This window comes from Fusarium graminearum, chromosome 2 (genome assembly GCF_000240135.3).
Source record: "Fusarium graminearum PH-1 chromosome 2, whole genome shotgun sequence".
Taxonomy (NCBI): Eukaryota; Fungi; Ascomycota; class Sordariomycetes; order Hypocreales; family Nectriaceae; genus Fusarium; species Fusarium graminearum.
Window position 1 is genome coordinate 3024882 of NC_026475.1, and position 13714 is coordinate 3038595.

Sequence of the window (13714 nt, forward strand, 5' to 3'; positions counted from 1 at the left end):
GACTCGACAGGCGTGAACAGTGCAGAGTGAGCTCAACCAAATTGCGTCTTGCATCTTATCGGGTGGAACATTGAGTAGTTGACGAAGGGCGTGACGCATGTGATAGTTATGACCCCCACCAGTAAACTTTTGTTCCAAAATTGCAATGAAAAGCCTCATCAGTATAGAATTATCACCCTCTGACTGTCCCAGTTGATATGAAAGTCCGTGGAGAGTTCGACAGATACTCCAGATGATTGGGAGGTCTCCAGGGGTCGCCGTATCCTCGATGCCTTCCAGCAGCCTGTGGAGATGGCGATTAAGGAGCCCTTTAACAAGTGTACTTATCTTCTCTTTTCCTCCCTCCTTGATGGCCTTCTTGGTGCCCTCAATCTTGATGATGTCTTTTTTCTTTCTTGGCAAAAGAGAGATCTCCTGGCACAGGATCAAGGCAAGGTAGCATTTGCTCCGACCAACCTGCTGCCGAATCATAGAACCGAAAGCATTATGTTCTGGTTTCGAATCGAAGAATCTATGAGTATATGACTCGAAGTACCCTCGTGCTGAGGCGAGGCTCTCATGAAGACACGATGATTCCGATTCGGAAGCTGGCTTGATTTGTATATATGAGGGGCAATCCGGGCCTCGAGGATAATCCTTTTTTGATCTAGTCTGAATGTATCCATAATTTGCGTTGCTAGAAGGGCTTGTCTGAGGGGCATTATCCTGAAGAGGTTGGCGAGTAGCCTCATCACTGTTCTGACCCCCGGTCCTTTTCTGATTCTTCCTGCATTCTGGCCAATCATTTCTGATCCTTTTATTAAATGCACTCTTGCTTGTTAGTAAGTTAGCATCTGCCCTCCGGTATAGTCAAAGAGCTTGCTTACGTGGCTATGAAGTTGTGCGACTCTTTCAATATTTTCATCACTTGGTCCAAGGTACGTTTCTGGTCAATAAAATGGGCCTTGAACACTGGTCGGATGGCTTCCCATTCCTCTTTTGTATGGGCCGATTCGCCTGTATTTGCGTTCGACATGCTGTTAGTTAGATTGCTGTTAAATCTGGGTTTCAGTGTTGTTGATGTGGTTGGAAAGGGTAGAGTTGTTTGCATTTCTTAGATGTCATCAAGCTCGAGGCAGGTAAATGATTTCCCCGCTTCAGATCCTTATCGATTAGACCTGTTGAAAGACAGGAAGTCTTCGAAGTCCAACTGTTACACAAGAGCGGAGGTCGTCATGCGGAATGCATACAACCGGCCAGCCAGTATAGCTGCAATGGGTGTATCGTAAAAAAGCATGGTTGGTCCTCACTAAAGTGCCGGTGGGGCCAGTTATAATTTATTGGCCAGAACTGCATGAGCTTGCCTTTCATGATTGGCGATTCAACTAAGCCATCTTATACACATATCAAGTATCTTTGTTAGTGACATCTATGATGAACCTACCCTCACGCTTAATATCTACTGTAACCGTCGAGACAAAAAGCCAATCATTTATGTTATCAGTCAGTATCTGACGGTAGCGAAGGCTCCAAATCAACAAGATAGAGCACAGCCTGGTGGACTGCAACAGATTTATCTATAAGTACCCGTCTCAACAACTGCAAACCATCTCTTCTTTTCTCACCTCTTTACATATCCATTCACCTTACTCACATTTGAACTCATAACCTGACTGACTCTAAAGAGTATCACCACCCAAACTCACAATGCCTTCCACTTCTTCCCACTCTTCTCGCTCTTCACGTCTTTCCTACTCCTCACGTTCTTCCCACTCTTCCTCTCACAATAAACAGCTAGTAAAGGCCGTATCTTCCTCTTCGTCCAAGCACCAGTCCAAGTCCCCTAGAGAGCCTGGTATCAAGTCTGTCGCCCAGCAAGCTGAGCTAGACATCTACCAGTCACAGAACAACGACCTCTGGAAGGATGTCAAGCATACCCAGGGTAATAAAAGCACCTTAATTCTCGCTGTCGTAGCACCGGATCAGAGAAAGCCCATGAAAAGACTCATCGAGGACAAGGCGAAGCATAAAAAGATCCGTGAGTTCAGACCTATTTCTATCCAAAACGCGATGTCTTTGACCACCAAACGCGTCTCTCCTTTCTCATAATTGGTAATAAAACTGACATGCTGTCAGAATCCTCGGTTGTGGTCACTACTCAAGATCAGTTGCAGCAGCAGCTTCGCTGTGTCATTGACAGTGGCGTCAAGAAAACCTACAAGTCTCTACACTTAATTGTGAGCTCGACAGTTTCTCAATTGACTTACCACATTGAAAACTTTGTGGACCAAGTCTTTGTCAAATCATGTGGGTCAGCTGGACGGCAAGATGCCCTCTACATTAGCGCGTCTTCCACCTATTGCGGTTGGCAGACGTATGCGTGGTCTCATCGCCCTCAAGAAGCCCGGTTCCAGAAACAGCTCACCCACCATGAGGGTTGCTTGTTTGACATGAGGGATGTTAGCCCCCAGGAACTTTCCTATCTCAGTCAGCCCAGAGAGCAACCAAACCTTTCGGACGACGCTAGGAGGGACGTCATGGCTCAAATGGAGTCACTCAAAGACGATGTCGTTACTGAATACAGTGAGGAGAGCGTCCAGTCACCTAATGATCATGTCAACTCATGGTTCCAGCAGTGGAAGAGGCTTCTAGCCACTGTCATCGAAGCTGGTGCAAACGCGAGCGGCGCTGGGATTATCAGTGGCATGTGGATGGGCAGTGAGGGGCTCATCATAAAGGGACCATTTGGTCTTTACATCGCTGCAGGGTATGCTTGCTACGATATTGAGGGCTCTACTGGTGTTGCATGTGGTCTTAGTGTCGGGACGTCCATGGTCGCCTACGATCAAGTGTTCTTGATTTCCTGGGATCGGATCTGGGAACTTTTTACAAACTTGTTGCAGAAACTCTGGGGCTGGGCTAAGGAAAGCTTTACTTGGATCAAGAACAAGATTACCGAGTTAGCGCGCTGGCTTGGTTCTTTTTTTGTTTAGCTTTTGAGAAGAGGGCGACTGTTGGATCAGATTTCATTTTTGCTGTTGGGCTTATTACTGTCATTATCGGAACATCAGTTTTTATGGACTGCACAGGGATGTATCACAGGTGTCTCATAAGATTGTAAGAAATAGTTTCGAGACGAGCTTCCAATAAATTATTACTATGCTGTCATCCTTACAACTTATGAAAGACCGTGTACTCATCAAGGTGATGTATTAGCCTTGTTTATCTCTTAATACCACAGACCCGCATTGGGCTCCACGCCCTTTTCCTCGCAGTGATCGTAATACAACTGCGAGAAACTAAAAATGTCCATCGTCTCCTTCAAACTATCGTCATCGTGGAAGAACTCAAGACTACCGGTGATGGTAAATACTACCTCTGAGCCAGCTCCCATGAACAGTGTGTGGATCGTGCCCGGGTTCTCAACGACATAGTCGCCGGGCCCTGCTGTCCAGTCGTATCTAGAAGCTAGTTAGTCGAAGACCGCTTGGAAGATGGTATTTTGCTCTTACTCTTTGTATCCCCAGTTACCCGCAAGTGTAACAGCGGTCACGGTGCCTCGATGTCTATGCTTTCCAAGCCATGCATCGACTGGGGTACGCAATGCAATCACGAAACTGCCTGACCGAGTCTCAAATCGAAGAGGCTTGACCTCCAACGTAGTCACCCAAGGATACCATAGAGTATCCTTGTTGTAGCTGATGTATACATCTGGGGAGCTATGCTTGTCTGTGAATACAAGTGCCTTGCGGTCCTTGTCTGTAAGAACTGATTCTTCTTTGGAGTGCTTCAAGAGGTCAGAGCTCTTGGAGCCGGTGGCGTTGTCTTCTTGGGTTTGAGATGGTGCCATTGTGTTAGACTATTAAGTAAAAGAGTCTGGGAAGAGAGGGGATTGTAGGAAGATGTTCCTCCATAACCTGACCCCGCGGCTTGTAACCTTTATAGTACTACAGTGCGTGCTTAGTCAAGTGAGACATCCCACGCATCCTTTGTTGAATCAGGCTCGGCAGTTACAATTGGAGGAATTGGGACCCTGAATTCGTGTTGGTGCATGACTCGTCCGGTTTGGTTTGCGGGGGATCGGCGGTCGCAAGGCTTGCAAGTGCAACCTTCCGTATTGAAGCTGGTGTTATTTGCCACGACAGCTTCAAAGGGTCACTGTAAATGATGTGCTTAAAATCTTGAAAGAGGTAAAACTGACTTTGTCTATATAAAAGTCAAATAATATTAGACATTAAACTGTAAAATGTTAACTTTTGTAACCCCTGACGGTTGTATTTAGCACGGAACTCTACATTTAGTTAGCATATCGTGAGGGAGGTTAGCGCGAGATTTTGTTCCTTAACAATCCAATGGCTGGCGCTGGATTACGCCATGACCGAGACTTACCCCGGACACTGTCGATCAAGGGTCTGAGCTCAAATCACATCTAACACGGTGAAAGATTTCAGCCCAACGATGCGTATCATGAACGCGTATCGTGAGGCAATTACGGAGACTTGGTATAAAGACTGGCTGGTTATATTGTTGGCCCATTACCGCATAATAATCATTTATCTATCTGCCACAATCAAGTGCCATATCTCTTTAAGTTAAAACCCACGTCAGAACTATCATCACTGTCTATGGTCGTAGTCAAGGGGACAGATACTGTCGATACATCGCGTTATAGTGATGACGAGGATAAGGGGAAGAATACGGGACAGATAAAGCACAACGGGATTATATAATCGACTATGTTATTGTTGGTTCATTCGCATGTCATATACATCAAGCCATGCAAATCTAGCACTGGAGCGTTGGATCACAGTCATGTTACTGTAGTGCATGAGTAGAAGAAATGTGTGATATTTCGTTAATAAAATTATATACGTGAAGTCATTAACAACTATCCGTAGACTCGCTACCATCCAATAACCTTTGTAGACTGGCTACTATAAAATAATTCTGGCAGTGTAGCTACTGCTATTGCACTAACCAGTGTACTTGAGAGAGTACATGCCGCGCTCAATAGAGCTAACGACAATGTTGCCACTCTGGAAGTAAGGGTAGACAGACCAAGCACCGTAGAACTGGGCCTCACCACCAACCTCATCATCCTCCGGGTGGACATCGAAGAAACCAATCTCCTTGAAGCCGGCGCCAGTGTCGTCCTGATTGATAGAGCTGACGTTGACCATGCGGAGACCAGATCCGTAGTTGGCCTGGTATGAGATACCGCCAACAATGTACTGGTTGTGATCGATTGAGCGAACAGGGCTCTTGTAAACACCGCGGAAGACGGGGAACTCGAGGTCCTGGATGTCGACAATGTATGTGGTGGTGTGCTGGTCAGCAGCAGGACCAGTCTTTTCTTGCTCATCGAGCTCGTCGTCCAAAAGGAGGTACTTGTGGTCCTCAGTGACCCAGCCCTGGTGAGTGTATGTGGCACCGTTGTAGGTGGTGCGAGACAGCTGGCGAGGCATGGTTCGGCGAGAGATATCAACGATGGTAAGAGCATCCTCGTTGTAGTTGAAGCAGATCTCACGACCCTGGAAAGCCTTCTGGGGTCCACGGTAGATAACACACTGAGCATCGTGGACATAGCCATCCGAAGCGACACAGCCAGCATCCTGGGGGCGCTTGGGGTTGGAGACATCGATCATCCAGAGACCAGCACGGCACTTGAGATCGTAGGCTGTACCGACGGCTGCAATGAGGGCGGTCTGCTCATTGGCAACAATGTTGTGGCTGTTGCCGAAACCGCTGAAGTGAGCGGCCAAGTCACTCCTGATGCTGAAGGTAGGAGGGTTCTTGGGGTCAGTGTTGAGAAGCTTGGTCAGGTCAAAGATCTGCAGACCGTGGCCAGCGGCTTCAGAGCCGATGTAGGCGTAGTTGCCAATGACCTTGATGTCGCGCCATGAAGAAGCAACAGTCTGGGTGGGAAGACGGCCGACATAGGTCAGGCTACCATCCTTTTTGACTTCAACAAAGGCAGTGCCGTCTGACTGTCCAACGAGAGCGAACTCGCGACCACTTGAGTGAGTCCAACCTGAAATATGTTAGTCAATGTTACACCAAGTTACTGTAGCTTGAAACGTACCCCAGATATCGTTACCGACACGGGTGCGGCTGCCCATATCCTGGTGACGCAAGAAACCCATAAGGTCGATGTTGTTGCAGGAGTATTCTCCTGCCTTGCCACCAGAACAAGGTGTTGAAGAGCCGAGCACCTTGTAGCGGTCCTTGTCAAAGACACCAGCAGCAGCCTCACTCTCATGGAGAGCCATCTTGCGCTGGCGAAGCTCAGCCATTCCAACGGCGTTGGGCGCACTGGAAGCACGAAGGTAGTCCTCATTGAACTTGGCTGCGTTGATCTTGTTCGTCTGGGCGACGGAGGAGCCAGCCAAGGCGGCGAGGAGGAGGGAAGTGAGACCGGCCTTCATGTTGACAGATTGGGCGTGCTGGGAGTTTGAAAAGAGAGAATGGGTGAGGATCTAAAGGATGAAGGTTACATAGATCGCGAGAAACATCTGAACCCTTTATAGTCTCAACAAGGGTCCGGAAAGCATTGCCAATCCTTCCCCAGAATGGAAGCTCGACCTTTTGTTCTTGGTAGTTGGTTCTTTTGTGCTTGGCTGCTTACTCACAGTGAAGGATACGATAAGGTGCAATAGTCCCTAGACCAAGTCAAGTCAATATTATGGGGTATTGATATCTACCCCTGGTGTTGAGTGGCGAGTAGAAATAAGGGATGGCACCGTCGACCAACAGGAAGCCATGGAAGGCAGATGACATAGTATATCGTATCTTATTAGAGTTAGCAAACGTGGCACGGGTTCCCCAGAACGATTGCAACCTTTACTATGACGCTAAGCAACAAGATCCAGGCACAGAGATAGTGATTTAAGTTAGGCGATACGGACAAGGAGTAAGACCACCAGTCAGACTCGATATAGGGTGCTCGGGAAGTAAAAGCCAAGAGTGTGCCAAGCTAAGGTGTCGATCATCTACCAGTTTAAATCAAGCTTATAAGCATATCCATAGCGCATCCGATCACACGGCCCCACTGCGATTTTAATGACATTCCTATTTGAGATAAAGGCCCGCTTATTGCTCCGGGACCTCCTGCTATCTCAAGACAAAAGTGCGTCCTGGGCATCCTGGGCACAATTTACCGGTTTTTGAGGAACCCGATCTTGAAGTCCATACATGCAGCTCATGTCGATTGATATCCTACTTCTTGGGATGTCCTCGTGGCTCTGTTGTTCTTGGCTGCAAAGAGAGTTGTTGACTGGTTGTGCCCTGCATATACTGAGACAAGTTGATTTCAGTAGTCGCTTAAGTAAAATGAGTTCAAGACAAGATAATAACAAGTAGCATTTAGGAAACCTCAAAGTTCTCCAAACCTTGTTTTGGTTTATTTAATTTATGGTAACTCGCTTGTTTATCTGCCGCTGTGATCCAATGTCAACTGCCGATCCGGCGAACCATCTATTTTTAAAAACACTTCATGACCTTGAACAAACCATTAATTCGACAGTTAATCCAGGCTACCGAGAAGAGACTTGAGACGTATATGCAGAGCCCGAGATCGCCGTTGTGCATGGCACATGAAGCAATTGGGACGCTGCACTCTCGGACTTGAGCACAGATAAGGCTGGGCATTTTTCATTGCGACCAAATTGGAGTAGGTAGATTTTAAGTTAATTTACTAGGGCTTTTGGATATACGCCCGTTTCATTATTGGCAAGTCATTTCTTGGAGACGAGCAAAAGAGCCGCTGCATGAAATGTTTTCTCCCGTCTCATCTACACCGCCACACATTCGAACAGGGGTCTTGGGCTCATCAATCACGCTAGGCAAAAGGGCAACACGACTCATGCAGTATAGGGTGGTACATCGTTATGGCTTTGCTATTTTAAAATGCTATGGACTACTAAATTATCATCATCATAGACTACAATCTTCATTCGAGATCTGCGACATCTGGAGCATCTGTCTAGATGGACTGGTGTCCAATGAGAAACTTAAACTTTAAACTTCTACGTCGTTATAGCAGTAACACCCGATTATTGACAAAGGTTAGAACAGACGAGGGATAAACCTAACGACAGCTTTGACTTTGAACTCGCTTCAATCGACATAACAACAAACCATTTCTCTTTATATATATTCAAACACTACTAAAACAACATTTCTTAACTAGACTTAGATCTGCTTGTGTCTTCGAAGCAGGATATGTAAAGCGATATACGAGACAGCTCCAGTAAAGCATAATCCACTGATGACACCAAATCCCTTGAGGTACTTGGGCTTGTCTGCAACTGGGAAGAGATAAGCTCCATAGATCTGCGCCAGATTACCCATCGCGTTGACAAAAGCGAGTGAGATGGCTCGAGTCTCATTTGGCATGGCGCTAAAGGTAGTTGAAGCATACGACAGGGACAGACCATTAGAAGCCCAGAGTGCGGATGCCATTATGACAAGTAAAGCGTAGCGAGCCTTGAAGTCGTAGACAACACAAATAACAATGGCACAGAGCATGGCGATGGACATCCAACCGCATAGAATAGCGCCGCGCAAGTGGCTCTTTTTGTCGGCAAGATATCCTGTGATAGCAGTGACGACAAAGGCGACACCAAAGATCGGGATGGTCATGTATTGAGCGTCTGTGGCTCCGTAGCCCAATCCGTTGACGAGGGTGGGATAGAAGTAAGAAAGGGTGGAAGAACCGACAATGGCCTGTGAAGATAATTAGTCTTGGTCTATACTCTATTATCACCTTCACTTGGATTGTAACTCACCATGTAACCGACAACAAATAACCAAGTGCGCCAGTTTACCATGCTGAGCTTGAAAGCTTCCCAGTGGCCCAACTTAGGTTCACCCTCAGTCTGAACATGTTGATCGCTCTGAAGTCTTCGGATAGCAAGCTTAATCTCCTCTTCACTAAACTTGAATCGGGAGGTATTGGCGGGAAAATCTGGAAGCACAAAGTATGCAATCATAGCCACTCCCATAGTAGCAGCGCCCTCAACAACGAATAACCATCTCCAACCAGCCTTTCCGTGCGCGTTATGGAGACCACTGGTAATCGACCCAGCAAGAAGACCTCCGAAGGCTCCAGAAAGGATAGCAGCAGAGATGTACACGGCGAACCGCTTACTCTGCTCTTCATGCTTGTACCAAGACGAAAGAAGGAGAAGCACACCAGGAGCAAAACCCGACTCGAGAATTCCCATAAGAACTCTAAGGCCGATCAGTGACTCGTAGTTGGGAGCAAAGGCCATGCCAATCGTAACACCGCCCCAGATAAACATGATGGCAGGGAGGTATTGACTCGGTCGGCTTCGTGTGAGGATCATGTTGGAAGGTACTTCAAAGAGAACGTATCCGACGAAAAAGACAACTAGGACGACTGAGTACTTGTTGGAATCGAGGTTGAGATCTTTGTCCATGCCGGCGATTTTCGCGTTGCCGATGCTGTTGAAGATGGTCAGCTTTGAGTGAAAGCGGAAAGGGTTAATGGGAAACTCACTTGGTTCTGTCCATGTAGGATAGGAGGTACATCAGCCACATCATGGGCAGGATGTAGAGATCGATTTTGCGAACAAGCTTCTTCTCTGCTTCAGTACCGGGTATATAGTCATCAACCGTGGAGGATACATCCTTTGGGCTAACGACGTTATCGTCATGTTCAAAGGATTGCTTGGTCTCCATCTTCTCCATCTGATGAGGGAACTCGCAAGAAAAGGCTGAAATAGTGATGGCAGAGGGTGAGCTTGTGAAGAACAAGCGATAATAATGAAGAAGTTTGACTGCTGATATGTGGAATACTTAAATAGTGCAGTTCAGCTATCCTCCTCATGTTCATTGCAACACTGTTGTTGAGCAATACTTGGAAATAGCAGTTCGCAGCTCGCCCAGACCAAAATTTCCAGCCTAGGCCATTCTTGTTCCGTCAACCCCAGATTCCCCTCACGGAACTAACACGCGATGTTCCTTGAGCTGAGGGCTGGGGAAGTGGGCACGGGGACACATTGAGCGATTCAGTCGTCGTGGGGCGAGCTAACTTGCGCCGTCAGACTGAAGGGTGCCGCGTCTCGAGGCATCACAGTTGGTCGAGGCGAGGTACGTAGAATGTCACTTTCCGGGACGAAAACACGGCACATTGATACAGCCGCGGAGGCAATTGTATTGTGGGTTCTGTTTTAAGATAGATCAATATTTAAAAAATCCATTGTCGACCTTGTATGTCCCTTCACTTGAGTAGGATTCATCAAGTACAGGTCGCTTGTTTAACATTTTCCTCATCCTTCAATTCATCCTCTACCAGCTCTCTGCCTCAATTAAACTTCAGCTAATCACAATGACGAACGCCTCGATCTCAAATGGTACCAACGGCACCTCCAACGGCAACTCTAATGGCACCGCCAATGGACACAACCCTCTGAGCACTTTGCCTGGTCCCAACCACGACTACAAAGTATCGCTTCAAGACAAAGTAATTGCCAGTGCGTTATACGAAATAACCAGCTCGTCAAGATGAAAGCTAACAATCAAAGTCACTGGCGCTAATCAAGGCATCGGTCTCGGCATCGCCGAAGTCTGTCTCGTAAACGACGCCGCATTTGTGTACAGTCTTGACATCTCAGAGCCAGCAGAGCATTTCCAGGCCCTTCTCAAGCGCTTCCCTGGAAGATTGGGGTTCCAGAAGTGTGATGTGACAGCTGAAGATAGCGTAGCTACTGCTATTGATGCTATAATTGCTGAAAAGGGCCGTTTTGATGGAATGGTTGCCAATGCTGGTGCTACGAAACATCAACCTGCGCTGGACTTCACAGCTGAACAAGTTGAGAAACTATTCAGACTCAACGTTTTTGGCGCGTGGAATTGTGCAACTGCTGCTGCTAGAGCATTCATCAAGCTTGGTTGCAAGGGAAGCATTGTCTTCACAGCTAGTATGACTTCTTACCGACCAAACAGGGTGAGTTCTCCCAACGCTACTACTTTACAGGGTACTCACTAATTACCAACAGGCTGCTCCTTCAGCTCCATATGGTGCTACAAAAGGTGCTGTGCGCAACATGACACATACACTAGCCATGGAATGGCAACAATATGGTATCCGAGTCAACAGCATTTCGCCTGGCTTTGTCAAGACTGCTTTGACATATTATGTTGAGACATCTCCTGACTGGGACACAAAGATGAAGTACTACGGTGGTATGCCTCGACTGGCGCTACCGCAGGAGCTTGGTGGTGCTTATGTGTACTTATTGAGTGAGACGGCGACTTACACGACTGGTATTGATATCCCTATTGCTGGAATTGTGGGTGCTTGGTGATAGCATAGTGGAAGGATGTGACTTTACGCAAAATAGACCACCATTGAGCAATGTTATATCACAAGTCAGTTTTTCTTTAGAAGGAAATTGTGTACATGCTGCGTTGCAACAATAAGACGAGCTCTTGAGAAACAACGAGACGGGGAATCTGCGTTTCGTTTCTCATAGATACTTGTCTTAAACTACCCAGTAAAATACTACAAGATGCCAATCTTGTTCTATGGAAGCTATTGCACTCACAAAGCTAGTTGATACGCGTTTACAGTCGTAGGTTGGCATATAGCTGCACCAAAGATAGTACCGCCCTAAAGCCCAAGTTTGCGAAATGTCCTCGGTCAATTGTTAAACATAAAAGCCAATCTACTGAGCACACAAAACTACATGAGGAAGCAAGTCAGAGTCTAGATGTAGATCATAATATATTTTCCCCCACGTCTGCTAAATCCTATGTAGCTACTGTTGTCATAAGTGTTTGTTGCCTATCATAATCCTCGATAATCTTGACCTTAGCAGCAGAAGAAGAGTTCTACACAACAGTTAATGAACTATCACTTCAGCAAACTAAACACGGGATACTCACGGGGTCAAACGTATACCCCAACCATTCCTTCACTAGCCTCTTCGCAAGCTCAATTCCAACAACACGCTGTCCCAAGCACAAAACCTGAGCATTGTTACTCAAAACAGAACGCTCAACGGAGAAACTATCATGTGCTGTAACAGCTCGAATACCGCGGACTTTGTTGGCGGCAATAGCAACACCAAGACCAGTTCCGCAGATTAACAGCGCTCGATCAGCTTCTCCCCTTGCGACCTTCTCTGCAGCAGCAATGGCAAAAGTCGAATAAGCGGTTTTGTCTGATTCTGTTGATGGGCCGGCGTCGATGACGGTTTCAACGCGTGGGTCGTTGAGGAGCGCTTCAGCAATTATGGACTTGTAGGGGAAGCCTGCGTCGTCTCCGCCGATAACAATACGAAGTCCAGGCATTTTGCTCAAGTTGGAGGAACGCGGGGAGGAGTACTTTGATGATTAATTGATGTAGTTTTCCAGGCTGTTTAGCAGTGAAGCAGTCAGTACAGCTTATTAAACTTGCGATTAATGGTATAATTACAGAGACTAAACTGCCGTCTCTTCCCATTAATGACCTCGCTTGTCCAGCACGAACACCGACAACAACATACTGACTCTGCGGCTCGGGGTAAGCTACTTCGCTTAGCGACACCAGACCGACCAGGACCAGGGCCCGCGAACTGCGGGGATTGCCTCGAGTCGCGAAAGCCGAAATTGTTTCTGACAGGGATCGGCCACTAAAACATGGTTCCGGATTCTTTTGCATTTTCCCGTAATACACGCTCATGCAGGGTAGAACGCGTCAATAATAGTAAATACATGACATTGGACACTCCCATGCTTCAGGTAGACAAGAATTGGCTATTGAAGACAAATACTACGACAAAATGTCTACCATGTGGAACCCCCAAAAGAACAAGACGTACCAAATCCTCAAGGCTGCTGACGAGGGAGGTTATGGCGTTGTGGCACCAATTGTTTACAATATCGAGCACATCCTGGCTTTTGTCCAAGCTGCCGAAGTCAAACGGAGTCCTCTCATCATCCAATTCTTCCCCTGGGCAATTACCTTTTCCAAAGGCCTCCTCATTCACGCTGCCGCTCATGCCGCGCGCGAAGCTTCAGTTCCTATCGCGATTCACCTTGATCACGCTCAAGATGCAGCCATCATCCGACATGCAGCCGACAATCTCCCCTTCGACAGCATCATGGTCGATATGAGCCACTACGAGATGGAGGAGAATTTGGCAAAGACAAAAGAACTGGTTTCTTATTGTCATGCGCGCGGGATTGCGACAGAGGCTGAACCAGGAAGAATTGAGGGCGGAGAGGATGGTATTGCAGATACGGCTGACTTGGAAGGGGCTTTGACAACTGAGGAGCAGGTTGAGGACTTTATTGCGACGGGAATTGACTTCCTGGCACCCGCCTTTGGAAATGTTCATGGTGAATATGGCAAACGAGGTCCTGTTCTTGAGTTTGACCGGTACGTAAACCCTTCCACTTCTCTCATTGACAATCATCTAATTATATCCCAGACTCGAAAAGATTTGCGCGAAAGTCAACGGACGCGTGCGCGTGGTTCTCCACGGAACGAACGACTTCCCTGAAAACATAATGCAGGCTTGTATCAAAGGCGGTGTTTCCAAGATCAATGTCAACAAACTCGTTTTGGATGATTATCTCATTCACGTGAAGGAGCAAGCATCGAAGCTCAACTTGACGACGCTCATGGAGGAGGGTGTGGAGAAAGCTCAGAAGCTCACAGAGTGGCAAATGGATGTTTGCGGCTCTACAGGGAAGGCAGCATAAACCCCAAGATATTGTAATTTAT

At 47.1% G+C, this 13714-nt stretch overlaps 7 protein-coding genes across 7 annotated transcripts; 3 read left to right on the forward strand and 4 right to left on the reverse strand.

The window, feature by feature from the left end:
• Nucleotides 1–1686: 1686 nt before the first annotated feature.
• On the forward strand, nucleotides 1687–2943 carry FGSG_08050 (uncharacterized protein; the record flags this gene model as incomplete). Its single annotated transcript, XM_011322472.1, has 3 exons — nucleotides 1687–2017; nucleotides 2116–2746; nucleotides 2883–2943. The coding sequence occupies 3 exons, from the start codon at nucleotides 1687–1689 to the stop codon at nucleotides 2941–2943; spliced, it is 1023 nt and encodes a 340-aa protein (XP_011320774.1).
• Nucleotides 2944–3110: 167 nt separating this feature from the next.
• FGSG_08049 (uncharacterized protein) lies at nucleotides 3111–3875 on the reverse strand. Its single transcript, XM_011322473.1, has 2 exons — nucleotides 3492–3875; nucleotides 3111–3440 (listed from the first exon to the last, which is right to left on the reverse strand). The coding sequence occupies exons 1-2, from the start codon at nucleotides 3827–3829 to the stop codon at nucleotides 3209–3211; spliced, it is 570 nt and encodes a 189-aa protein (XP_011320775.1). The 5' UTR covers nucleotides 3830–3875; the 3' UTR covers nucleotides 3111–3208.
• Nucleotides 3876–4952: 1077 nt separating this feature from the next.
• FGSG_08048 (uncharacterized protein) lies at nucleotides 4953–6404 on the reverse strand (the record flags this gene model as incomplete). Its single annotated transcript, XM_011322474.1, has 2 exons — nucleotides 4953–6010; nucleotides 6062–6404. The coding sequence occupies 2 exons, from the start codon at nucleotides 6402–6404 to the stop codon at nucleotides 4953–4955; spliced, it is 1401 nt and encodes a 466-aa protein (XP_011320776.1).
• Nucleotides 6405–8169: 1765 nt separating this feature from the next.
• On the reverse strand, nucleotides 8170–9690 carry FGSG_08047 (uncharacterized protein; the record flags this gene model as incomplete). The annotated part of the gene is made up of 3 exons (XM_011322475.1): nucleotides 8170–8703; nucleotides 8766–9444; nucleotides 9500–9690. The coding sequence occupies 3 exons, from the start codon at nucleotides 9688–9690 to the stop codon at nucleotides 8170–8172; spliced, it is 1404 nt and encodes a 467-aa protein (XP_011320777.1).
• Nucleotides 9691–10330: 640 nt separating this feature from the next.
• FGSG_08046 (uncharacterized protein) lies at nucleotides 10331–11309 on the forward strand (the record flags this gene model as incomplete). The annotated part of the gene is made up of 3 exons (XM_011322476.1): nucleotides 10331–10475; nucleotides 10527–10948; nucleotides 11001–11309. 3 exons carry the CDS (start codon nucleotides 10331–10333, stop codon nucleotides 11307–11309), a joined length of 876 nt encoding a protein of 291 aa, XP_011320778.1.
• A 445-nt stretch (nucleotides 11310–11754) lies between these two features.
• Nucleotides 11755–12297, reverse strand: FGSG_08045 (uncharacterized protein; the record flags this gene model as incomplete). Its single annotated transcript, XM_011322477.1, has 2 exons — nucleotides 11755–11835; nucleotides 11890–12297. 2 exons carry the CDS (start codon nucleotides 12295–12297, stop codon nucleotides 11755–11757), a joined length of 489 nt encoding a protein of 162 aa, XP_011320779.1.
• A 470-nt stretch (nucleotides 12298–12767) lies between these two features.
• FGSG_08044 (uncharacterized protein) lies at nucleotides 12768–13692 on the forward strand (the record flags this gene model as incomplete). The annotated part of the gene is made up of 2 exons (XM_011322478.1): nucleotides 12768–13366; nucleotides 13419–13692. The coding sequence occupies 2 exons, from the start codon at nucleotides 12768–12770 to the stop codon at nucleotides 13690–13692; spliced, it is 873 nt and encodes a 290-aa protein (XP_011320780.1).
• Nucleotides 13693–13714: the final 22 nt, after the last annotated feature.

Bases quoted from the DNA above. Each gene is read 5' to 3' on its own strand.
- FGSG_08049 (XM_011322473.1), bottom strand. From the start codon at position 3,829: ATGGCACCATCTCAAACCCAAGAAGACAACGCCACCGGCTCCAAGAGC. The intron at 3,441-3,491 runs GTAAGAGCAAAA...ACTAGCTTCTAG, and splicing joins GGTAACTGGGGATACAAAGA to ATACGACTGGACAGCAGGGC.